Source organism: Budorcas taxicolor, chromosome 1 (assembly GCF_023091745.1).
Source record: "Budorcas taxicolor isolate Tak-1 chromosome 1, Takin1.1, whole genome shotgun sequence".
Lineage (NCBI taxonomy): Eukaryota > Metazoa > Chordata > Mammalia > Artiodactyla > Bovidae > Budorcas > Budorcas taxicolor.
Genome location: NC_068910.1, coordinates 103,118,795 through 103,146,004, shown reverse-complemented (window position 1 = coordinate 103,146,004; position 27,210 = coordinate 103,118,795). Strand labels below are relative to the sequence as shown.

The following is a 27,210-nucleotide window of genomic DNA, read 5'->3' as shown; positions in this document are numbered from 1 at the left end:
TTAATTAGTGCTTTCAAATAATATAATTTGGTAAAATAAAAATGTGAGAATCTATTTTGATAATATCTTAAGGTCAAATTAAGATGTATACTTAAAGAACAATACTATTATAAAACATACTTTAAACCATATAAATATATCTCCTTTGTATAGTTCATGTCTGTCAAGTAAATCAATTCCATTTTCCAGACACAGTTGAAACAAAGTATCTATAGAAAAGTGCACAGTCAATATCATAGTAATTAAAATCCTTAAACAAAACTTTTAGAAAAATATAAAAAGTTAAAAATTGAGGTTATAAATTCCCAAGAATCCCCTTTCCATGCACATATATCTTACAAACATTTAAAATAAAGACATAAAGACTATTAAATAGTAAAGGAAATGTACAGAGTCCATTGGCTCTTTTTCTGAACAGGCTTTCCTTCAGGAATATACCCATAAGTGGGGATGTATAAACCAGAGTCAATACTAACTCTTGCTAACTTGTTCCAAATGCTCATCCCATTTGCTGGTCTTTTTTTCTTTTTTTTTTAACCATGAAGACCATGGATAAGCAATTTGAACAGTCAGGTCTTTGGCTCACTGATATTGCTATGGTTATCTTGCCCCAGTCATGGATGTTCAAGGTTTTCCTCTGTTGAGAAAGGCCCTCCAGTTCATCCTGCTGATGTAAAGAGAGCACATCCATATGACTTGGTTACGAGATGACATCGTGAGCATCACTGTTAGGTCTCTGTCGCACAGCCACAGGAGGTAGTGGCTTTCCATAGAAATCTATATAAAGAAGGTATACCAACAATATATAATTGTTATGGTAAATCAAGACTTCTAACACAATTCATTTATTTCCAACCAACACCTTTAAAAGAGTAAGAAACTGTGACCTTGTAAGTGAAGCACTGCATAGGGCAGATTGGGGAAACAAGTCTGAATTGGAAAAAAGTTGAATAAACTCAAAAAACAACCACTAGGGTAAATTTTTAACTCAAGGTTATAAATTAATCTCTACTGATTTAATATAAAGCTGCACCTAATATATATATTATTATTATTTCCAAGTAAGTGTTCACATCAGAACAAAACAAATAACAAACATCCAAAACTAATGGAACCTGTTGCCAAAGCCCTGATAAAATCAGTATTTGTACAATCCATGTTCTTATCCAATGTCTATTACTTCTAAGAATTTGGTAAGAAAAATTAATTATCTTACTGTTCTGGTATTAGGAATATTTTACAATGATACTTCAGTATAATTCATTGATATAGGGCATATCTGAGACAAAAACAGTCTTTTAGTTTTTACTTCATAATAAGTTCCCAGCCCTTAATTATCATAAATAGGTTTATAAATTTATTAGCATATGGAAACTTCAGTTTTTCTGGCCTATTACTCAAAAATTATTCTAGAAGCAAAGGTGTTCAAGGTCACTTGAAATAAATATATTAAAAATGTATTTAGGGACCCATTTCCAGTTTCGCACGTGCCAGAGTTCAGCTAAGTGGCTCCATGATACTGCTGCCTCAGCATCCGTTTTGTCTGGCCAACTGGGCTAAGGGGGTCTTAAATAGATACTAGCACCACATGCAAGAACATGCCGTAGAAAACAGCCTGCAAAATTAGATTAGTTGTAAATGTATTTTGCAAACTCTAAGGCTGCCATTAACAAAAGTCTATGACAAAGGAGGCAAGAATATACAGTGGAGAAAAGACAGCTTCTTCAATAAATGGTATTGGGAAAACTGGAGAGTCACGTGCAAAATAATCAGACTGGATTACTTTCTCACACCATATACGAAAATAAACTTTAAATGACTAAACATAAAATCCAAAACCATAAAACTCATATAAGAAAACACAGGCAGTACACACTTTGACATTGGTCTTAATATTTTTTTGGTATGTCTCCTCAATCAAGAGAAACAAAGGAAAAATAAAAAAAGTGGGGCTATATCAAATTAAAACGCTTTCACACAACAAGGAAACTATCAACAAAAGAGCCTACTGGGAGGAGATACTTGCAAATAATACATCCAATAAGGAGTTAATATCCAAACCACACAAAGAACTCATACAACTCAATATCCAAAAACAAACAAAAAAAGTTTTTAAGTGGGCGAGAAGATCTGAAAAGACTACTCCAAAGAAAACAGACAGATGGCCAACAGACACATGAAAAGATGTTCAACATCACTAATCATCAAGGAAATGCAAATCAAAACCACAATGAGATTATCACCTCACACCTGTTAGAATAGCTATCATCAAAAACAACACAAATACAAATGTTGGTGAAGATGTGAAGAAAAGGAAACCTCATACATTGTTGGTAGGAATGTAAACAGCACAGCAGCCACTATGCAAAACGGCATGGCGATTCCTTAAAAAATTAAAAATAGAACTACCATACAATCCAGCAATTCCATTTCTGGGTATTTTTCCAAAAAAAAAAAAAAAAATACTAATTCAAAAAGATCTATGCACCCCTACATTCATTACAGCATTATTCACAGTAGCCAAGATATGGAAGCAAATTAAGTGACATTCAACAGATGAATGGATAAAGATGTGATACATACACATACACACACACATACAATAACTAAGCCATTAAAAAAAAGGAAATCTTACTATTTTTGACAACATGAATGGACTTACAGAGTATTATGCTAAGTGAAATAAGTCAAAGAAAGACAAATAGCGTATAATTTTACTTATGTGAGGAATCTAAAAAACAAAAAAACAAAGGAACAAACAAAACAGAGTCGCAGACACAGAGAACAAACGGGTGGCTGCTGGACAAGGGAGCGGGATGGCAAGGCAGCAGATGGGGTGCAGGAGTGAGGGAAACCGGCGAGGGAAATTAAGAGGCACAAACTTCCAGGTACAGAATAAATAAGCCACAGGGATGAAATGTACAGAGTGGGGAATACGGTCAGTAATAACGTAGTATCTTTGTATGGTGATTAAGGTAGTCAAAAGGTACAAACTTCCAGTTATAAAATAAGTACTAGGAATGTAATGTAAAACATTATTAATACAATTATATAATTAACACTGCTGTATGTTATATATGAAAGTTGTTAAAAGAATAAATCCTGAGAGTTCTCATCACAAGGAAAAAAATTTTCTTTTTTTTTCCTTTTTAATCTGTATGAGATGATGCATACTCACTAAATTTACTGTGGCAAACATTCCATGATGTATGTAAGTCAAAACATTATGCTATACACTTTAAATTTATACAGTGCTTTAGATTAATTATATTTGAATAAAACTGGAAGAAAAAATAAAAAATAAAATACTGAAATTGAACAAATTTCAAGGAAAGAAAGAGTAATAGACAATTACAATTACGCAAATACCACAGTAAAAATTCTCGCACACACAATCCAATGACAGATGCTAAAACGGAAGCTAAAGTTGTGGAGAAAAGAATACTTGCATATTCCAAAGCGTCACTTCTATGACATCTACTAATTACAAAGAAAATAGCAACACTTTACAGTGTGGCAAATGTCACCTTATTCAAATGATGAAGGCTGGCACCACCAATATTGAGACTTATCAACATCACATACACCCCTATTTCAAACATTGTATCAAGTTGGTTCAACAATGACAGGTGCTCTTGTGCCATCAGTTTGCAGCCTCTACCAGAGGGTACCGTAGACAATACTATATTTGCCACAATTATGTCATTACTTTAAGAAAATTTAAAATAAACTGTATATTCTCTCCTTAAAAAAAATTAGGAGAAAATGATTGTTCAAGCAACTATAAATTTAAAGCGAATACTAAGCTGCCATGATGCTCTAACAAATCTTAATATAACAATGTCAATAAAATGAATTAAAAGTATGGATTTCAAAGCTGGACAGACCTAATTTCAAATTCTGTGTCATTTATAGCTGTGTGAGCTTGGGTGTAGGTTTCTCACACACAAACTGCTCATCTTACAAGGCTATTAGAGGAATTAAAATGAGATAATGTACTTAAAAGTGCTTAGCAATATGCCAGGGACATAGTATACAGTTATTAGTACTGCTATTAATAAAATTATAAGATACAATTATTTTGATAAATTTAAAGTATGCCTTTTCTAATTTCTTGCTTTCAAAATTAATGAGAATTTTAACATATCACAGAACTCATGATTAAACCAGAATGAATAGTTTCTATTATGTTTTACTTCTAGAATTGAAAAGTACCCAGATCACATACACATGACAAGAAGTATCAATTGCAGTTGATTCTGTATTATTTCATTGCCAGAATATTATATCATTCTATACAAAACAGGTTTCTTATTGCCTTAACCGTAGGGGATATAAGTTGACCATACTGACCAACTGATATGACCAAATTAATTGATACCCATTTTAATAAAGGGCTTCAAACTTAACATACAAAATATAATCTTCATTCATATTTTAATATTTGAAAATATTCTTTAGTTTTATACTTGGCACTTTTGGCTAACAATGTTTATTTCTCATAATGTATAACATTTATGAAGTATGGATTAAGAGTATTTACAAAGAGAATATAGATTCAATTTTTAAGCCTATTCTCTGAATGTATGTCTTATGTATTACCCAGAGTGAGGTTTAGAGAAAATAAAGCAATTAGAAAAGTAAAACTGCATATAGGGTTGTCATTATCATCTTTCTAAATTCCATATATGTGCATTAATATTCTGTATTGGTATTTTTCTTTCTGACTTACTTCACTCTGTATAATAGGCCCCAGTTTCATCCACCTTATTAGAACTGACTCAAATGTATTCTTTTCTGTAGCTAAGTAATATTCCATTGTGTATATGTACCACAAATTTCTTATCCATTCATCTGCCGATCGACATGTCCTAGCTATTGTAAACAGTGTTAAAATGAATATTAGGGTACACGTGTCTCTTTCAAGACTTGTTTCCTAGGTGAATATGCCCAGCAGTGGGATTGCTGGGTCATATGGCAGCTCGGAGGGGTGTGGGAGGGGGTTCAGGATGGGGGGGAAACATGTACACCTGTGGCTGATTCATGTCAATGAATGGCAAAACCATCACAATATTGTAATTAGCCTCCAATTAAAATAAATTAATTTTTTAAAAGAAAAAAAAAAAGAAAAGTAAAACTAAATGGCCATCAAGGAATCAATGTCTATAATCAAAGAATAAACAAGAATCTGCCTTAATTCCTAATTTAACTATAAAAAATTATTTTTCATCTCAATAAATTTTAAGTGCCAAACCCAAATGCAGTTAACTTAATTATTTCCCTTTGCTCATTATATGTCTGTTGTCTACTTCCCATCAACCACATTCAAATAAATATATATTAATACAGTTAGGAAAGAGAAGAGGATGCAATGATAAGACTGGCAACTATCAGCATCTCAAACAAGAATCTCACAATAAATACTAAAAATTAATTTAACTTTTTAATTAAAATTTTAAATTTACTATACCTACTTTCTTCTCCATAATGAAAACAGAGTTGATTATACTTTTTTTTAGCTACACAAGGTATACTTTGACTTAAAATTTACGGAAAAAAATAATGAAGATATTTAAAAACTTGTAAAGTTAGAATGTTTAATTTTCTGCTTTAAGAAGTTAAATTTATTGATTTACTTAAAATTAACTGATATATTAGAATAACAGTGGTCTTAAATTTAACTAATTCATTATAATTCTTTTCTAGGAGTTCTAATTTTAAAATATAGGAAAGCAAAGAAAAACAAAAACAACTAAAAACAACCTTCTTATTAGCCCATTTTCAACCTCTTTTTTAGTTGCTTTTAACTAATGTTCCCCCAGATGCTACCATTCTTTTCTCTTTATTCTACATACTTTCCCTCAGAAACAGGAAACTATCATTTCTTCAACTGCATTCATTCAGTAAACAAATATACAACATCTATTAGGGACAAAGCATTTCTATTCCGTGATGACAACTGAAAAACAAGACAAAAACTACCTACATACCCTTCCACCCACCTGAGTCCCCTTTCTCCAGAGTTCCAGAATCTTACTTGCACTGATTTATAGACATTTCCAAATAGTTAAGCCTACAGACACCTCCAAAGCAAGTTTCCTTTCTCCTCATGTATTGTCAGTATTAGAGATAGCACCAACCTTCTAGCCCCATCAACCAAATAATATTCTGTTCCTATCTTCTTTCATCCCATACACTCATTCTTCATATAGAACTTATGATTGTTTAAATATTCTCTCAACACATTTTTTATTCTCCATTCCCATTCCCAGTCTTCACTTCTCACTCTGACTACTGCAACAGCTTCTAACTGGGATCCTAACCTTAGTGTGGGCACAATCTAGTCTATGCTGCTGCTGCTGCTACTAAGTCACTTCAGTCATGTCCGATTCTGTGTGACCCCATAGACGGCAGCCCACCAGGCTCCGCCGTCCCTGGGATTCTCTAGGCCAAGAACACTGGAGTAGGTTGCCATTTCCTTCTCCAATACATGAAAGTGAAAAATAAAAATGAAGTCACTTGGTCATGTCCGACTCTTTGCGACCCCATGGACTGCAGCCCACCAGGCTCCTCCATCCACGGGATTTTCCAGGCAAGAGTACTGGAGTGGGTTGCCATTGCCTTTTCCAATCTAGTCTATACATACATAGTGACAAAAATTACTTTCCTAAACAATAACTCTTGTAATACTATTTCCCTGTTAAAAATGTATATTGTCTCTTATAAAATTATAGCGAGTCTAGGTATCTTAAATATATTTGTGAGGCCCTAAACAATCTGGCTATAAGCTATAAATTCTAGTTTCAATATCTCTCTATAACTTTAAACTTCCTATTTCTTACCTGTTCCACCTACATGAACCTAAGCTCTAGTCACAAGTAACTTCATACTATTTTCCAAATTAAGCAATGTGTTTTCCCACCTCTCCATCTTTGAACAGTTTATTTCTTCTGCTTATTAACTCTTCTCACACATGTACGCATGTATATATATCTATATACACATACATTAGCACTACCTAATTGTTTCTAACAATATAGTGAGTATTTAAGCTGATAATATATTCTAACACAATTTCAAAATATAAATAAATAGGAACTAATCTATTATAGTCAACAAAAACATAATGATGTAAAGTTAGCACCAAAAAGACATGACTTCCCTGTTATTCTGAAGTTGAAGGACAAACCTTCTATCTTTAGAAATTAAAAAAAATCTTTTAATTTTCACTGCAAAGCGATCAAATCAGTCAATCCTAAAAGAAATCAGTTCTGAATATTCATTGGAAGGACTGATGCTAAAGTTGAAGATCCAATACTTTGGCCACCTGATGCGAAGAACTGACTCACTGGAAAAGACCCTGATGCTGAGAAAGATTGAAGGCAGGAGAAGGGGACGACAGAGGACGAGATGGTTGGATAGCATCACCAACCTGATAGACATGAGCTTGAGCAAGCTCCGCAAGTTAGCAATGGACGGGGAAGACTGGCGTGCTGCAGACCATGAGACAGCAAAGAGTCGGACATGACTGAGTGACTGAACTGAACTGAACTGAACTGAATGATTACGAAGAAATATTTCATTATTGATACAGTATTCAGAAAAAGAAAGCAACCAGCACATTTACATTTAAATACTTTTTGAATAAAATGTTTTATATAGTTTGATATAATCTCAAACTACATACAATGTTTTTTGAAAGATTAAACTTCTGAATTTTTCTTTTCTAGTAAATGGATCTTCTTAGGAAACCAAGTTTGAGATTAGGTAAACAGGGTTATCAAAAAGGAAATGAGATGTTCTTGATGAATTTTATTGAGCTACAATTCTATATGTATAAATCATCCTTTTGCGTTAGAAATCAGAACTTCTGCCTGTTGTAAAGGGCAGTTCTATATTCCCCACTGTCCTTTTTCAAGTTTCCAGGTGGAGCTCTTATACCCTATACTGGCTGTACTATACCTTATGTTAATTTCATCCAAAAAAGTGTTTCCTTGATTCAATGAAGACTTTAGTAATTTTCTTTCTAGTAAGCTGAATTTCCCTGGTGGCTCAGATGGTAAAGCATCTGCCTACAATGCGGGAGACGTGGGTTCAATCCCTGGGTCAGGAAGATCTCCTGGAGAAGGAAATAGCAACCCACTCCAGTATTCTTGCCTGGAAAATCCCACTGGATGGAGGAGCCTGGTAGGCTACAGTCCATGGGGTCACAAAGAGTCGGACACGACTGAGCGACTTCACTTTTACTAAGCTGAACTTTCTTTGGTTTACTGATTTGGTTTCTGATCTTACAAACTGCATTACTCTTTATTGTAATTTCAGCAGCTGAATATCATTAGAAGCAGAGAAAGAGCAATTACATGGTATTATCATCACTGGGGCCAGTGTAAAGAACACTCCTGCCAATGCAGGAGACATAAGAGATGTGGGTTTAATCCCTGGGTTGGGAAGATTCCCCTGGAGAAGGAAATGGCAGTCCACTCCAGTATACTTGCCTGGAGAATTCCATGGACAGAGGAGCCTCACAGGCTACAGTCCACGGGGTCACGAAGAGTTGGACATGATTGAAGTGACTTAGCATGTATGCATCACTGAGTATACTGAGCATATATAGGACAATGAAGTTTTTAACACCATAATTGTACTGTCTCATATTTAAGCTGCTTAAAATCTTTCTCTTTTACAACTATTTACATTAATATATAATGGAGAAACACAAGCTATGATGGTCTTTACCTCAGTTTTCTAAGATAAATGTTAAATCAAATTATATTGAGGCAAAGGACACTTAAGAATAAAAAATTAAATAAATGAAAGTGAAGTATAATGAAAAAGGATGGTTGTGGATTTGAAAGGCTCCCCAAAGTAAAAGTTTATTGAAGTAATGAGGTAAAGAAAAATAAATGTGATGTGTATAAATATTTGAAAACTGATCCTTTTGCATTACCATTATGACGTGTTTCACCAAGAGGCTCAAGTTTTGGAAGTCTAGTGACTTTGGGGGTTCCCCAGCCAACTGAAGAAAAAGAAAGACATTTAAAAACACTGTTAAACAATATTTCTTTAGGTCTGTTAAGAGGATCCCTCTCTTGACAGCAATGTTTACAACTTTAATGTCAATTCATACACATTGAATGATTTAGTACCAAATAACCATAAACCCATTTTAAATGGTTTCTGTTTTAAAATGTAATTTTAGGTTGGTAATACTTGCTTTAAGTTTTTGTTTCCCTTTAGTAAAAAATATAAGCATCCTCACCACCATCATAAATAACCTTAGGTTACTAATCTAAGTCCCAATAAAAGCTAAAAGAAATATACACTTATTAAATGGAATATCAGAAATGATCCTAAAATGGGGCTCAAAGGAAAATGTTACCATCTTACACCTTCTAGCAAGACTAACAGGAAACTACAAACACATACATTGTAAGGTATTTACTGAATATGTGAGGTACAATGCTTAGTGATGAAAAATTTCTCAAAATTACTATGCCCCAGTGTTTTATATACAGCATTTCATTTAATCTCCATAACATTAGTTAGAAGGTCAGGATGTATGTTGGAAATATAATGGAAACATACAAACATCTTGGCTTCAAATGTTAATTTTCAGGATGAGAGATCCAATTTTTTAAAAGGTCATACTAACCATCCATTCATTACAATTACATTCCTTTTAGCAATCTGGGTACTGATATTCCAAACAGGACCTGAATCCATTATAGGAGGTACTTAAGTAAATATGTCTTATTAATTTTTACTATTTTTTTACTTTCATAAAGCATTTTTTTCTGAATTAAAAAAATCAATATTCATGATGATAAATTCTGAACTAAGCAGACGGAACAAAGAATTCTACCTTTCTCACAAATTCATGAGATTATGAATATGCTGAATAAAAACTGAAAAATTTTTTTTATTTTTCTTCACTGTTTAAGGCAGTATTTCTAAATTCAGTATCAATATCAATTTACTCACCAGGAGGAGGAGGTGGGGGTGGTGTTGGACTCTTAGGAACAGAATCATCTGTATTAACAGGTTCTACACGGTGGCTCCTTTTCATCCTTAGTTTCTTAGTTTTCTTTTTACTGTTATCTATAAGAATATAAACATGAAACTTTATGCCTTTTGGAAAAAGTTACTTCCATAATAAAAAAAAAAGAACAGAATTAGAATACTGATATTATTATTACCATAGAAATATAACTTCAACTTAAAAATTGTTACCAATAATGAAACTGTGAACTTGTCTTTTCTAAGAATAAATTTGTAAGTGCTTATTGAATCAATGATTAAAAATATGATGCAAGTAGCAAAAAGTTATATTTTAAGTTCTATGAGAAGTGATTCAGAATACAAAAAAAATCCATATTTCCAAAGGTAACATTTTTTTTTCAAGTGTCATAATAAATAAATGGAAATATCTAATTACAGAGACTTCTACAAAGCTAGGGATGACCTGGGGGGGAAAGAGAGGTATCAGTTTATCTCAGTAGGATATACACAATGATTCCAGCTCTAAGCCCAAAAATAATCCTTTGAAATGTGAAAAAAGACCCTAATCAAACTGAAGCACATTATCTATGAAAATAATGCCCAAGATGTTCAATATAAATGTATGTAACCAAAACTCATATTAGATCTTACAGAATTGAATCTTAATCTTTCTAAAAATATTTACAAACTCTCGCTTAAGCACATATAGACATTTTAAGTTAATCTATGTTGTTAACATGTAAACTTTAACAACATAAACCAGGATGGTATAGTAGTTAAATAATCAAACAGCAGAGCCACTGAAATATTTTAATTGATAATCCCAAATCACTAAATTTATACATATAATACATTTTCTAAAATGGAAATTATGTTACACAAGAAACAGCTAACATCTATGAAACCTATAAAGCAGTAAGAAAGACAAGTACATTTCGAAACTCATTATTTTTCTAAATAAATTAGAGTCACTTGAGAACATAAACAGAGACATCCTTTTACAATTAAAGCTATAAGCTTTGCAGCTGGGAGAAAGGAAAGAGAGCTTCCAGAATCAAATGGTACTTGAGCATGGGCAGTAAGTCAGGGTCATGGAGGAGCACCGGCTATGCAACAGAGGATCAAAAGTGGAGGGAAGTGTATACCAGCACAGCCACAGATGAGACGTGTGATCTCAAATTACTCAACCTTTCCAAGTCCCTGGTGTCCTACTCTACATAATGGGGAAAATATACCCCAGGATTGCTATGTGAAGTAACAGTTTTGTGTTAAATAATATTTTCAAATCATCTACCAAAACATTTTGTTCTTTAACAATGTATTAATGTTATTAGAAAGAGTTCTTCCAATATATTTAGAGACCGCTTTAAGTCTATATTTTGTTTTATTCTGTTAACAGAGTGATACAGGTACAAATGTGGATACCCTAACTTCCCAAATTACAAAAAGTATAACTTTCAAATCTATGTATTTTTATATAGCAAAACATCCATGTTAGGTACTCTGCATCTCAGGGACTGAGATCTTGTTTTCATAAACTCTTTGAAAGTGAAAGTGAAGTCACTCAGTTGTGTCCGACTCTTTGCGACCCCGTGGACTGTAGCCCACCAAGTTCCTCCGTCCGTGGGATTCTCCAGGCAAGAATACTGGAGTGGGTTGCCATTTCTTTCTCCAGGGGATCTTCCGCACCCAGGGATCAAATCCAGGTCCCCGGCATTGCAGGCAGACGCTTTACCTCTGAGCCACCAGGGCAGACCCCATATTAAATTCTTTAATACTATACAAAAATTCTTATATACCATCCTTATAAATACATCATATACCTAGCTATTGTATCACCAACTAAGAATGGCAAGGAAGCAATGGTTACTGGGTATCTCTCATGTATCAGGCCCTGTGCTAGGAACATTGTAGAGTTACTTTTATTATAAGGAAACCTAAAAGCCTGATGCAAAAAAAAAAAAAAAAAAAGATGAAAACTCCATTTTTGAGAGGAGAAAAACAAGGACTGAAGAACACCACATAACATAACATACATCTAGTAGATGAGAAAGTCTGGACGCTACCTCAGGTTGTATGAGTCCAAAGACATACAAAGACACCAAAAGACAAAAATTTCCTGTTAAATCACATAACTAGTTTAAAAAAAGAAAAGTAACTATAAATTAAAGATTTCATATAATATTAAAATAAGAGGAAAATGGGTATTTGGTAATAAAATAGCTTTTAAATTATATTGTTTTAATTTACTTTAATTGATGGATAATTGCTTTACAATATTGTGTTGGTTTCTGCCATAAAGCTTTCAAAATGTTCAATTATGTCTGCATCCCCTAAAAATCACAAGTAAATAAAGAAAATGTTGCTGACTATAACTTTATGAAGATTAAGAAAAACAAAACAAACCCTCCAAAAATTTTAAACATTGTAAATATATTCTAAGGATTTCTGGGGCTATGCAATATTCCTAATTATTGAAAGTGGAATTTTCAGCTGAAATTCTTTTCAGTTACAAAGGGCTAGGTTTTAAGACATCATGAATAAAAACATAAATTAGCAAACTAATGAACTAAAATTCATGAAAAAAACATAATAAACATTGCATTTGGAGATGAAAAATCTTATGATACATTTCTTTGTGAAAATAACCATGACGAAAGAATATTTTTAAGTTTTATATAATGTTATTTGTCACATATAATACATAAAACTTAAAAATAAACACAATGACCATAAAAATAAATACTTTATATATTTTTAATAACTAGATTTATGACCTGATTCTGATGATCTCCAGTCTGTCTCATCTTCATTTTCCAACTGCTGTGTTAATGCTTCCTTATAATTTTCTACTACTCCGAACTCACTGTTTTTTTGGCTGCTGTCACTGATCTGGCTCTGTGTCTCTATTTGCTCATGCTCCATTTTATGTTTCAGGGGGCAGCCATCACCGTCTTCGGTATTTTGCCTCTTTTTCTCTCTTTCAAGTTTTTTTTCATTCTGACAAAAATGAAATGTATCATTCTTAATATAATGGTCATATCTAAGATAGCTTAAGGGAGAAATCAAATAATTCATGAGCATTATGTAACTTCAGGGCACTGTGATATTTCCGTTAAAAATTATTTGAATGTATCATTAAAACATGCTAATTGCCAAACACTCAGAAAACAGAGATAGTATAAAGAACACTTATATTACTAGTAATTCCACAGTCTAGAGATGATCACTATTTGATGTACAAATCACTGAGAGGTGCTTTTCTTTGCCTATCCCACACATACGACATACACATCCACAAACATACACATCCACAAACATACACAAATGTGACTGTCTCTCTATATATACATATTTATGTATATTTTTGGAGAAGGAAATGGCAACCCACTCCAGTGTTCTTGCCAGGAAAATCCCATGGATCGAGCAGCCTGGAGGGCTGTAGTTCATGGGGTCACAGAGTCGGAGATGACTGAGCAACTAAGCACAAGCACATGTATATTTTTAAACAGATAAGAGTCAAAGATTTAAGAATACATACTTCTTTCTCTGCCAATCAATTTATGAAGCGCTTACAATATTGCATGGCATATACATAGTAGTGTTAGCTATGAAAGTATTATATTATGCTACGGTTTAGTCGTATGCTACGGTTTAGTCACATCTGATTCTTGCGACCCCATGGACTGTAGCCCACCAGGCCCCACTGTCCATGGGATTTCTCAGGCAAGAATACTATGGTGGGTTGCCATTTCCTTCTCCAGGGAATCTTCCTGACCCAGGGATGGAACCAACATGTACTGCATTGCAGGTGATCTACTGCATGGCAGGCAGATTCTTCACCACTGAGCCGCCAGGGATTCCCTATATTATAATGTATATGTAAGCTACTACTACTTTCATCAATTACACTACTGTTTTGAATAATTCTATCATAACTTATTTTACCAACTCCCTCTCAATGGACAAAGACGTGATTTTCAAGTTCTCATTATTACAAGAAATACAATTATTGAATTAGTTCTCCAGAATAAATTCCTAACAGTCATGCTGCTGGATCGATGGGTAAAGCACATTTTAAAGTGTGACTAATGTCAAATTACACCACTGGAAAAGGATTGAAAGAGTGACATTTTCCCACATCTTCCCTTGTTTTGATTGCACAGTGCAGCATATAGGATCTTACTTCCTCAACAAGGATCGAACCTGCATCCCCTATACTGGAAGTGTGCAGTCTTAACCATTGGACTGCCAGGGAAGCCGCCCACCCCACATCTTTTTCAGTGCTTTTTTAATCATCGTGCTCAGTTATTCAGCTGTGTCCGACTCTTCGGACTACAGCCTGCCAGGCTCCTCTATCCATGGGATTTTTCAGGCAGGAATACTGGAGTGGGTTGCCATTTTCCCCTCCAGGTTTTAATCATTATCAATCTTTTATATCTCCACCAAACTAATAAATACTTTTTTACCTCAGTGTTGATTTATTATTTTTATTACTACTGAAGATAAGTTATAAAATATCCTCATTGCCATTTAAATTTTTTCTATAAGGAACTACCCATTATAACCCAATGACCTTTTTTCTATCATATACTAATTATTTACCCAGTAATTTTTTAAGGATTCTTTTTTTCTTTTTTTTTGGTCCCATGTTTCTCAAATATTTTTCATTACCATTAGTTTGGTTTGGTTTTTTGTCCTTAACTTTGTAGAACATCTCTTTAAAAACTGAATATAATAAGATCTACTTTATTTTTCCCATTTTATGATTTTTCACTCTGTGATTTGTGGCCTCATTGTCCTGCTTTGAAAGCTTCTCCTCCTCCAAGTTTACAAATGTCTAACTGTATTATACCCAAGTGTTTTTCAGGCTTCTTTTTTCTATGTTTAAATCTTTTAAAATTTAATTTAGTATACAGTGTTCAATAAGTTTGCTTTTTTTCCAAATGACTCTTCAGTTGTCTCAATATCTTTTTTGCTCCCAGATTTGAAATGCTACCTTTCTCTTATACTAAATGTTTATATATAACTCTGTTACTATTGTTTCATTGTGTATTCTGGAACCAACATCTCACCATTTTCATTATCTGTGATAAAAATCAAAGGAAAAAAATGTCAGGTAACATTTTAAAGGAGAAGTTTTGGGGGGAAGAAAACTTGCTTGATAAAAAGGATAATTTATTTCCATTTATTTCATTTCTTAAGTAACTTAAAACTAAATGTCTCATATTGGCAACTATTTTGCAAAAATAAAGCAACCAAAAACTATACAATCATCTTCTTACCTGCGGAGCTGCCTCCCTCCTCAGCAGCAGCCCCAAGGAAGAAATAGCATCCACCTTTCCAGATGAATACCTGTGTGGAAGGAGGCAGTGATAGGGGAAGAGGGATGGAGAACATACAGGTGGGGCATGCGAGCCACCTGCCACATTAAGCTCTGAGTGAATGGAGAGGTGGCTCAGGAAGCTCTGCCACTGAGGAAGCATAGCTGCTGGGAGTGATTAAAGCAGGACCAATGCAAACTCTGAACATCAGTAGAAAATGAAAACAAAGACACAGATACACAGACAGACAGATATAGAAACACACACACATACACACACACATACTCTCTCTCACCCTTAATTTATGATTAAGATCTACAAATTAATTTTAAACTTCTGACATTTAAAATTAAAATAAGTGATATTCAGATATAAAAGAACATATCATAGTTTCAAACATTAAGTATCCTGGGAAAATAGCTAGAAAGTCATTTACATACGCTAATGTTTCATAAACATCTAAATATTACTATAAAAAGACAGTAATAGCAATATACAGGGATAAAGACAATGTAAATAAGAGTAAACACTACTATCATAGGATATGTGACAAAATATATTTATCAGAACAATAAGATAGTTGTACATCCTATCTTCATTTTCATTCTCAGTGAATTCTGCAGCCATCCTTCCTTTTTATACTAGATCAGAAGGGAAGACTGAAGAGGAAGAAAAAGCAGCAAACCTTTAGCCTGTCTCCCCCTTTTAACTTCTTTTACAAATAATTAACCCTGGTAAAATACTTCTATCTCCCTGCCTCCTTTCCCTACTCCTCACCTCCTTTCTGAACTTCCAACTTTATAACATATAAAAATTAATTCACCACTATCCATACCTCAATGATTACAGATGCTATTGGCTGGAAAGGATTAACAATAACTGGTTCTGGGTCCAACTCAGCCATACCACTGGTTCCATGGAGTTCAGCCCGTTCTTGCTCTCTTTGTTCTCTATATTTTGAAGGAAAGAATTTGGAATTCCTTATTAGAAAATGATAAACCATGTTTAAGAACACTTGCAATAGGTTTATGGCTATTAAATTCAGTATTTAAACATACGGATATGGCTTTGAATTACTGGTTTTCAGATATCCTTATGCAGGTAACAGGCCTCTATCTCCATGTAAAGACTGATCGTTTGAATTTTAAAAGAAAGAAATGCTGACAAAAATGACATTCTCTATGACTGACTTCTTAATGTCTGCAGTACAGATTATTTTTCTATATAATAAAGATTTATATTTCTCAATTTATTAATTACCCTCCCAAACCAATGCTATCCTCTTCTCTAATGGTAACTAGATATGTTCTACTGTTAAACCTCTTAAGAGCTGTGTACAGTTATATATCATAAATGAACCAGATAACAATTATTGCTTTGCATAAGTAGAAAAGGCTATAAAAATAAGTTGCCCTTTGTCACTCAAATCAAATTAAATATTTCTATATTATTTACTATGGAGAATTTTATTACCTGTGACTTAAAATTAATGTTGCCCCAGAGATAAAGGTAATAAATGATTAAAAGAAGCAGCTATAGACAGAAACATGACTATTTTAGGTCTGCAACTAGACTATAAGTATAGTAGAACAATGTCAATGTTCATTACTATGGCATTTATTAATTAAGTTCTATGATGGGAAGATATATTCTCTCATCCTAAACCTAGAAAGCCAAGATTTAGTGATCTGCAATTTACTAATTCTGTGACCTTGGTCATTTATCTGCATACTTGAGTCCATAAATGTGGACAAAATACCTATTTCATAGAGCTATTCCAGGTAAATTAATGCATGTGAAAGCTCTCTGTATATAAACATACTTACAGCACACTTATTCATTATTAATGTTATTCATTTATTAGTAAGTAATTTCAGGTATCTGGTTTTAACATACTATTTTCAGATACCAATAACAGCTGCTTTACTTTTTTTTCAAAATTAGCTAAACCTATAAAAATCTAAAAACCTATTAAATTGTATTTAACAATCAAAAGTTCTTTTTTAACACTCTCATCTAAATTTAATTATGGATTCTGTTAAACAGGAGAGGATTCAGACCACAAGTGGCATGGCTAAGAGAAAGGAGGAAAGGGGAGAGGGGTACCAGAAAAGCCAGCCATAACATGATCTGGAATATCATTATGGAAAAAGGTAAAGGTAAAACCGAAAAAAAAAAAATCTAAATGTCTTTTATTCAATCTTTTTTTTCTTTTTGCTTGTTTTCTAAGTGGAGGAAAAGCAACGAAACTTTTAGAAAACTATGGCCATATATTTTGTTTTCATAAATACATAGAAGGTATATTTACATAAATGGTTGGGTGTACTTAGCTTTATATAATGAAAATATACACTAGAATAGAAAATCAAAGATTCTCACAGGAACTAAAACCTCTTGTTGGTTCAAGAGAGACCTATGTCACTGATCTGCTCATGTTATTGAGCACTTAAGGATAGAAAAGTTATCTCTCCAAGAGATAAGTCCTGACTCTGAATTAAATGAAAGATACCAGTAATCAGAGGATTTCCTTGACAGTGTGAAGGAGCACCTCACAAAGGCATCACCAAGGACAGTTAGTGGGTTCTTGCCTACCAGGCTGCAACTGTTAAAGCACACAGAGGCCAATATTACTTAGGTAGATGGAAGACAACTTTGGATGCCACAAGGGCTCACTTGGAAATCTTTTTGTTTCTTCCCTCCCCTGACATGTAACAATCAAATGAAGAAAGAAAATCTTGGGATTACGAACTAAATTCAACATCTAATCAAATCTGAGAAGCCAATTCGATCTCTCTGTCAGGAAGATCCCCTGGAAAAGGGCATGGCAACCCACTCCAGTATTCTTACCTGGAGAATCCCATAGACAGAGGAGCCTGACAGACTATGGGCCATGGGATCACACATAGTTGGACACAACTGAAGCAACTTAGCATATATGCATGTAGTCAAATCTGGGTATTATTTTACTCCAGCATAAATATTATTATAACTGATTCTGTGGTAGAATTTATGTAAACTTTTTTTAATTTAGAGTTTGCTAAACATTTTTAAAATTTCCATTTAGGCAACACATTTAAAAAATAGTTTTAAAAACATGTTTTTAAAACCTGAGATAGTGCAATTCATTCTCCTTTCAGACAAAAACTAGTGTTGAAGATCAGATTTTGCTTCCGCTGGTTCATCCACTAACAGCTTACCTTCTATTTTTACTAGAAGGTAAGATATGAGGAGTATCTCAGTCTATAACACATCCTTTCCTATGGGAGATTGTCCTGTGCATCACAGAATGTTTAGCAGCATCCCTGGCCTCCACCCTCTAGATGCCAATTGCACGCCACCTCCCAGCCATGACAAGCAAAAATGTTCCTAGACATTGCCAAATGTCTTCTGAGGAGCAAAACCACCCTGTGGATTGAGAACCACTGCACTAAAGGTTGTCATAAGAAATTAAGAAATAAAAATTGTAAAACGGTGAGAGATAAATACCTCAGCAATAAATATAACTACTATACCACCATTAGGAAAATTAGAACTGTATCAACCAAACCTGCTAAGTCTACAGAAATAAAAAAAAATTTACCAAGAAAAACCTGAATAGGCAAACTAAAAAACTATTCATAAAAGTGAGGTGTTTCTGGCTTTTCATACGCACTGCGCTATATAATTAATCTACTTACCTTTCTTCTCGTAATTTCCGTACGCGTTCAGCCCTTTCTCGCTTCTCTTGCTCCTCAAGAGCACGTTGTTCTGTTGTGTCTTTTTGGATGCGTTCATTTAAGGCATCAAAGTCTCTTGCAATGATATGTAGCAGCCAATAAAGGCCCTTTTTAATGGACTTGTCAATTTTCTTTCCATATCCCAAGACTGCTGAACAAGGTTCCTTAAAAATAGAAGTTTATTTGACTTAAAGATTAAAACTAGAAGTTCTCTATAAATATTTATTCATAAACCATTAGTATAAGTACTGGAGAACCAAAATCAATTAACTCGTTAAATAATGACATAAAGCACCTGCTTCTTTCACTTATAAAATACATCTTTGCATTTGTACTACATTAGTATGTACATATGAGCTGAAATATTTTATGGATTATACCTGTAAGCTTCGAGAGTGATTATGACTCAAGCAGTTGGCAGTTCATTATAAATTTTCCTAAGTATAAATTGTCTATTTATACTTCCACCATTTTACAATATTTATAGAATAACATGTTTGTATAGCTTACATATTTGTCAGCAATGTTTAAACAAAATCAAATCTGAAGACTTTGAAATGATGGAAGATATTTTGAAGAAGTCAGTAACAATTAAAAAGAAAACAAATATCACTGTATTAAGTAATTTCAAATGAACAGTGAGATCATGTATTTCCTGGGTCAAATATTTAAAAAAGAAACACTAATAAATTATTTTGTTAGCTGCCTACCCTCTAATTGCTTATCACTGTTACAAAAACTAAGTTATACTGAATATAATTTATAGGGCAAAAGAAGCCTCAAAACTTACTATCTGACACAAGCACTTGTGCTCATTGACCAGCTTTTCCAGAGAAAGACACTCAATCACATCAGCTTCTCCTAGAGCCCCTTCCTTATCCTGTTTATTTGCCAACCTAGAAAGACATAAGTGAAGTGGATTTACAGCAAATATACAATCAGACAGCTGCTTAAAAACATTCTCACCAAGTTCCTACTCCAAAGTTTTAACCCTGCTGATTACAGAACATGCTGGTTTTACAGAGCAATGTACTATCTTTTATTCCATCATTTTTCCTTTATTAAGTTTGTAAACATTTTTTTAAGATTTGGCCTACAAAAGGGAAATCAAGTAAACAGAAATGTCAAGAAAACAAGCTATAGGCCAACAGGCCAACAACAAAGTACAAACAGAAAAAGAAGTGGACTAGTCTCCACAGCACTCAGCCATCAGTTACACCTTTCACCTTAGAGCCTTATCTTCTTAAAATACGCTGCATCGTGATGCAAAGGCCCTTATCCCAAGTCTTTTTTCTTCTTTAAAATACAAACTGCATCATGTTTCACATACCTAAATATTCATTCAAAGCTTGTATTATTTGAGCTAACCTGTATTTCCAGGGTGTGGATGTGTTCACATAAAAGTGCAATTTACTGGAGAAATGAGGTCACTTTTATCTAATTTATTTAGCACAGCACTGGACATAGAAAACCTTATACTCAATTAGGAACAAGCAAAAAAAAACAAAACAAGTTCTAAAAAGAGTTAGGAATTACCACAAAATACTGTTTTCCTGGAAGCCTGGCATGCTGCAGTCCATGGGGTCACAAACAGTTGGGTACAACTGAGCAACTGAACAACAACAACTATTTTCCAATCAGATGGCAGAGGTCAAAAGGTAATAAAACACTGTCTTGGAAAGGGTTTGGTAGTATTTCAGGAAAATATATATATCATAAATATGTAGAATAATCAATCTAATGAACCCTATCCCCATCTTTAAAAATTTATACCATTTTTGCTCATCTATATTATCTTCCATGTTCCCATCAGTCATATCACTTCACCTCAAAATTTAAAATTTTCTAATTCTATTAGAATTTTCTATTCTAATACCACTGTCACACTTAAGCTCTGAAAAAAAATTAATATTCTTCGATATCTTTAAGTGTAATGTCCAAATTCAGACCCAATTTATTCTTTTAAGTGTTTTTGAATCAGTATCACCCCCAATGACAACACTGCCTACTCCTACAACATCACTATCAATACCTCTGAAAAGACTGAATAAAAATGGCAGTATCGTCAATTTTACTTATAATATCTAACTATAAAAACAAGTCAGGGAGGGTACAGTGGAAGGATGAATGAATTTTCATTAGTTTTTTATTAATAATATAAACATGTACATGGAAAAAATGGTATTTTAAAGATCACAATTAGGGCACCTTGGCTATTCACTGGTAGTGATTGGTTAACAGTTATTTATATGTGTTTCTATACCTTCCCTTTCTTCCTCAAAAGTTAGCATACTATATATACTCCTGTGAATCACTATGCATTTTTTTTTCAAACAGTAAATCCTAAAATTACTCTGAAGCAGTATAAAGAAATCATCTTCATTACTATATTCTTTACTAATAAAATGTTCATTATATGCATGTTTCATCATTTACTCAGCCACTAAAGAACTACATGCAGTGTTTATGGGTAGTTCTCAATGTTTTGCTTTTACAAAAAGGGCTGTGAGGAATAAGTGTGTGAAGGTATTATTCCTTATTGTGGGAACAGACTTCAGAAAATGGGACTACTAAACCAAAGAATAAATACAAATGATATTTTGATAAGATATTATAGCAATGTCCTGCCTCTCGTCCTCAAATCATAACACCTTAGGCAAAGAAAAAGTGTAAGAAAAGTTAGTCATGAAAGAGAAATTTCATGTCTGATTTTTCCTACAAATATTTCACTCTGGTAAAACTTAATTTTGAATTTTTGATATAATAAACAGCATAACAGCACTGCGCAATTTCAGTCTTTTCATATGGAAAATTATGAAAGAAACTTAAAAATAGCAGGCATACCAAAAAGAAAAGTAAAGTTGCCAGTTTAAAGATACTATCTCTTTTCTGGCTGTTATAGTTCTGAAACTTGGTAATTTTCTGAGTTAAGAAAATAAGATGAAATTCAACTATTTAATTCCCTAAGTGAAAGTTGCTCAGTCATGTCTGACTTTGCGACCCCATGGATTACACAGACCATGGAATTCTCCAGGCCAGAATACTGGAGTGGGTTGCTGTTCCCTTCTCCAGGGATTCTTTCCAACCCAGGGACTGAACCCAGGTCTTCTGCATCGCGGGCGGATTCTTTACCAGCTAAGCCACCAGTGAAGCAAATTCCCTAAAATAAGATGGAATTCAATTATTTTAAAGTAAACTGAACAAAAAGCCTTCACCCAAGGTTCTTTTCATTCCTATTTATTCCAAATTCCAACAATTTAGCAAGGTTTCACACCTTTAAAAAACAAAATAATCTTTGTTTAATTACAAACGCCCTTTTCTGTGAGTAACGTATTTGATATATACTATAGGACAGGAATTTCAGAGACTATGCCAAGTTTTCTATAGCAGACAGTTTAACAAGGACTTCCTGTTACCAACTAGCTCCAGTGAAAACAATCTTCCTTTAATCTAAAGAATAGGCAGCTAACAGGCAGAACCGGATTCTCCAGGTGTGAGGTAAGCAATTTGTTCTCACTTGATACGAACTGCAAAACAACTTTATATCTAAATTATTTGACTTCATTATGTGGCTTTCAATTACGTTAACTAAATGAAAACCATACAGAGATCAGCCTGTGAACTATAAGACAGAGATCTAAATAAAATATGAATAAAATGTTCCAGGTGATACTCAAGATTTTCTCTCACAGGCAAGACTCCAACTACGCAGGTGGAAAAGCAACAAAAACAAGCCAAAGGAACAAGACAAAGGTAAACAAACCACTCTTTTCTGTACTTTTAATGTGAGACATCCAGAGCTTGAAATCTGTGACATTTAAAAAGAACTCAACAGATAATTGAAGCTACCTGTTTTGTTCAGATTTGGACCAAGCTACAGGCAGCTGATCCGTTCACATATACTATCAATAGGCTGAATGAGATAGGAGTTTAGAGTCCCTAGAAATAGACCACTACAAACAAAATCAACATTTCCTTTTAAGTCCTTTAAAAAATATCTTTCCATTTTGGAAACACTAGAAGGTCAGAACCTATAAAAACAAACTTCAAATTCTTTCCTCTATAAGCAGACTATATAAATTATACTGTGCTTGCTTTAGAGAATATTTTTCTGCTTAATTCCGAAAAGTTTATACCCAACTTGCCACATGTGTATAATGTTTAAAAATTAAGGAAAATTTTCTATAAGGCCTTAATTTCTTCATTGTTGTTTCCTAGAATCTTTAAAATTAATTTGAAGAAATTAAAAAAAATCACGTTGTAAAAGGACTAATGTAAAATATCGACATAATTTCTTTTTAAGTACTCAATTTTAGATGTTTCAGTTAGTACTTAAATTATAAAATTTAATATCAATATTATATTTGATTTGATAATTTTAAAAATTAAGTCACCATCACTTAAATGCAAACTACACAGGTAGTTCCAAATGTAAGTTTAGAAGCTTAATCAAAACATGTTTTATTTTTTTATATTTCTTCAAAGTTATTTTACAATTGTTATGAGATTTTAATATATAATATTTCAAATCAAAATAATATTTCCATTAGTAAATGCTTTAAGGGTAAACGTGAAAGCTGACTATGTAATACCCAGAACACATTACCTCTGTGACAATGCAGTTTTAAATTTAATATAAAAATGTTATATATGTACAGCTTACTTTAGTCAGATATGAGAGTTCAAAATTACATGAGTGTTAATATTTAAACAAAATAGTCTTACTGCTAAAGAGTTAATTTTATAGTTATTTACACTAAACAAAAAGTAGAATTTAAAAAGCACTCAAAGGTTGCATTACCAAAAACTGTACAATAATTTTAACTGATGTAATTAACATAATTCGCAATATTTTTTTTACTTTGTTTTCTTCCTGTAAGCAGCCAAACAGGTGAACATTCCAATAATAGCTGCTTTCACCTTGAACTAGGGAAATGCTGCACACTGTCTTCATACACAGAGGCAAAAAAACATTCCATTTTTTGTTAAATAAACATTTGTTACATTTCTTGAAATGTTTATTCAAAGTGAAAAGTTAAAGTGTAGTCACTCAGTTGTGTCCGACTCTCTGAGACCCTGTGGACTGTAGCTAACCAGGCTGCTCCGTCCATGGAATTCTTTAGGCAAGAATACGGAGTGGATTGCCATTTCCCTCTCCAAGGGATATTCCCAATCCAGGAATCAAACCTGAGTCTTCCGCATTGCAGGCAGATAATAGTAACTATAAAAAGAAATGTCTTACTTTTAAAAACTCTATAAATTATATAAAGTATCCATCCAGGGCATATTTCCTAAAGCATTAGAAAAATTTTACTCATATTTCTGTTCCTAGAAATGTTCCCTATCTGCAATAGGGTGGAGAAACTTTTTAGTCATATGTTTGCTTTTGTATTTCAGAGAACAAATTGTCAATTTACTTACTGTATTTATAAATCAGTGTTCTAACTTTCTTTTTGCAAATATTACATTTAAGCTCAAAGATACAATCAGTTGTTAACAGTAAAATTCAAAACTGTATAGCAAAGCAGTACATTAAACATGCTGAAAGATGACATATTTGAATAGAACTCTCCTGATATTAAAAAAATAAATTTAAGGTACAGAAAAGATTGCATAAATGGTAGTATCATCAATTTCACTTACCTAAACAATTAAATGATTTCACAACTATGTGCTTAATATTTTATGCCTTCATGAAATCTGTCTCTTCCAACTTTAAATTCTAATACTTAGATATCTCACTTTGCTTATATAATTTATAAAGATAGAAGACGATCATAAGATAAATTGGAAATATACATAAAGTTATGAGTACGCAACCACTGGAAAACGCAATTTATCTATAGAATGAAAGTATACCCAAATACCTACATTAAGTTAGTTTCTACAGAGATGAATATAAGGATTTAAGGAATATCTGAATTATGTAAACTCTTTAAAGTAATCACCTATGACTTTCAGTGAAGATGCACATATAAAGAAATTCCTCCTCTTGCTAGAAACCTAAAGAAGTGCTTGATATAATCTTATGGGGAAAAAGAAAAGAAAGACAAATTTCTAAACTACATTATTATATCTGAAGTAAGAAAGGGAAATTTCCAGGTGCCAGAAATGAAGAGCAAAACCACTCAGAGCCAAAGTGGAGAGCAGGAATTAAAGCTAACTCCACTGGTTACTGGGCTTTCCTGGTGTGTTAGTGGTAAAGAATCCACCTGTCAGTGCAGGAGACTCTAGTTCGATCCCTGGGTCAGTAAGATCCCCTGGAGAAGGGAATGGCAACCCACTCCAGCATTCTTGCCTGGGAAATCCTGTGGACAGGGGAGCCTGGTGGGCTACAGTCCATGAGATCACAAGAGTCAGCCATGACTTAGTGACTAAACAACAACAACAACAACCAACCACTGGCAACTAGGGGCAAACACTTTTATCTTAGAGGCTGGGGTTTAGAGTGTGCGTAATTGGGAACTAAAGTCAAGTTTCCTGTATAAAGTATTGAACCAGAAAAAAAAACAGAACACAGTCTGCATACAGAAAAAGGAAAATCTCTGTTGGTTTGTCCAGGACTACAGCAAGGAGTGATGTATTCACTCAGGCTACAAAATCACTACAGAAAAATCAGGCCCATACTTATACTACCTGAGCTATAGAGATCCCTAGAGAAAGGTCAGGCCCACACACTCAGTATCTGCAGGTCCTATGTCCATGGATTCAACCAACATCAGATGGACAATATTTAGGAAAAAATCCAGAAAGTTCCCAGAAGCAAAATTTGAAATTTCCATGTGCCAGCAACTATTTACATAGCATTAACATTTTATTTACAAACATTTATATATGTTACATTGTATTAGGTATTATAAGTAATCTATAAATGACTTGAAGTATATTTTTTAAGTAAAAATATACAAGAGGATATATATAAGTTGTATGCAAATATTACATCATTGTATATAAGACACCTAAGTATCCATGGAGTTTGGCATCTGTGGGCGTCATGGAACCAATCCCCCACAATATCCAGGGACAACTGTATACTAACTGGGCTATGATAGTTTGAGTATGTCAAACTCATAGTTGCGGCAATCATAAAAATGAGGTTAAGAACATATCCATAATGCAAGGCCCTAGGGGCATTCCTATATAATTCCCTACTGAAGATAAACTGCTGATGAAGTTTACTAAACACATTTGTCCATCACCAAGAAAAACAGTTGGTGACCACAATAAACAAAGGAACTATTTCTAAGTAATGGCAACCCACTCCAGTATTCTTGCCTGGAGAATCCTGTGGACAGAGGAGCCTGGAGGGCTGCTATCCATAGGGTTGCACAGAGTAGGACACGACTGAAGTGACTCAGCATGCATGCATGCATGCATTGGAGAAGGAAATGGCAACCCACTCCAGTATTCTGGCCTGGAGAGACTCCCAGGGACAGAGGAGCCTGGTGGGCTGCCATCTATGGGGTCACACAGAGTCGGACACGACTGAAGCGACTTAGCAGCAACAGCAGCAGCAGAAATAACCTAACAATGTAAAAGGATCCAGAACATAAATATATTTTAAATGTTCAAAAGAAATAAATGAAGACATACACAAGATGAACGCAGTAAAACTAGTTGATTTTATATAAATATCATTTACTATAACATGCATGCACTGAAAGGAAATCTGTTTTTCCTTTAATATCAGTAACATATATAGCTTTATAGAAAAAGATTAAAAATACTTTCTTTTGCTAGTAGATTTACTATGATTAATGAATATGAAATACATATTGATATATTTTAAAGAGTTCTTTAAAGTATCTTTTATTCAAATATGAAGTTGTGGTATTCCTTCAGGAAACTGTTCTTCCAAAAACACAGAAACCCAGGATAAGATCGCCTTTAGAAGGGTCAGAGTCAAATATCTTCATTTCCAAAATCAGTGACAGTAAAATTTACCTCCTTAAAAGCACTTTGCAAAAGCATATTGTGCTACTATATTTGAAATACCCTATTTCTTTAAAAAAAATAAGTTAAACTATGAGGCTTCAAAAAGAGGCTTTTGATGGCACATGGCACTGTTCATTCATCGATTCATCGATAACTAACACAAAAAATAGAAGAACCTAACTTGCCGTAAGTATATTAGAGTTTACTTCGGGATTTGTTTCAAGCCATGCAATCAA

At 33.6% G+C, this 27,210-nt stretch overlaps 1 protein-coding gene across 1 annotated transcript in view; it reads right to left on the bottom strand.

Moving 5' to 3' along the window:
• Positions 1-639: 639 nt before the first annotated feature.
• The window catches only part of ARL13B (ADP ribosylation factor like GTPase 13B), a 77,956-nt gene continuing 51,385 nt past the window's right edge, over positions 640-27,210 (bottom strand). The window contains exons 4-10 of the mRNA XM_052643417.1: positions 19,830-19,935; positions 19,001-19,203; positions 16,159-16,303; positions 12,777-12,999; positions 9,982-10,098; positions 8,948-9,016; positions 640-777 (exon numbers count right to left, since the gene is read on the bottom strand). Of these exons, the coding sequence (XP_052499377.1) occupies positions 701-777; positions 8,948-9,016; positions 9,982-10,098; positions 12,777-12,999; positions 16,159-16,303; positions 19,001-19,203; positions 19,830-19,935 (940 nt within the window). The 3' untranslated portion in view covers positions 640-700. The remainder of the gene's footprint in view (positions 778-8,947; positions 9,017-9,981; positions 10,099-12,776; positions 13,000-16,158; positions 16,304-19,000; positions 19,204-19,829; positions 19,936-27,210) is intronic.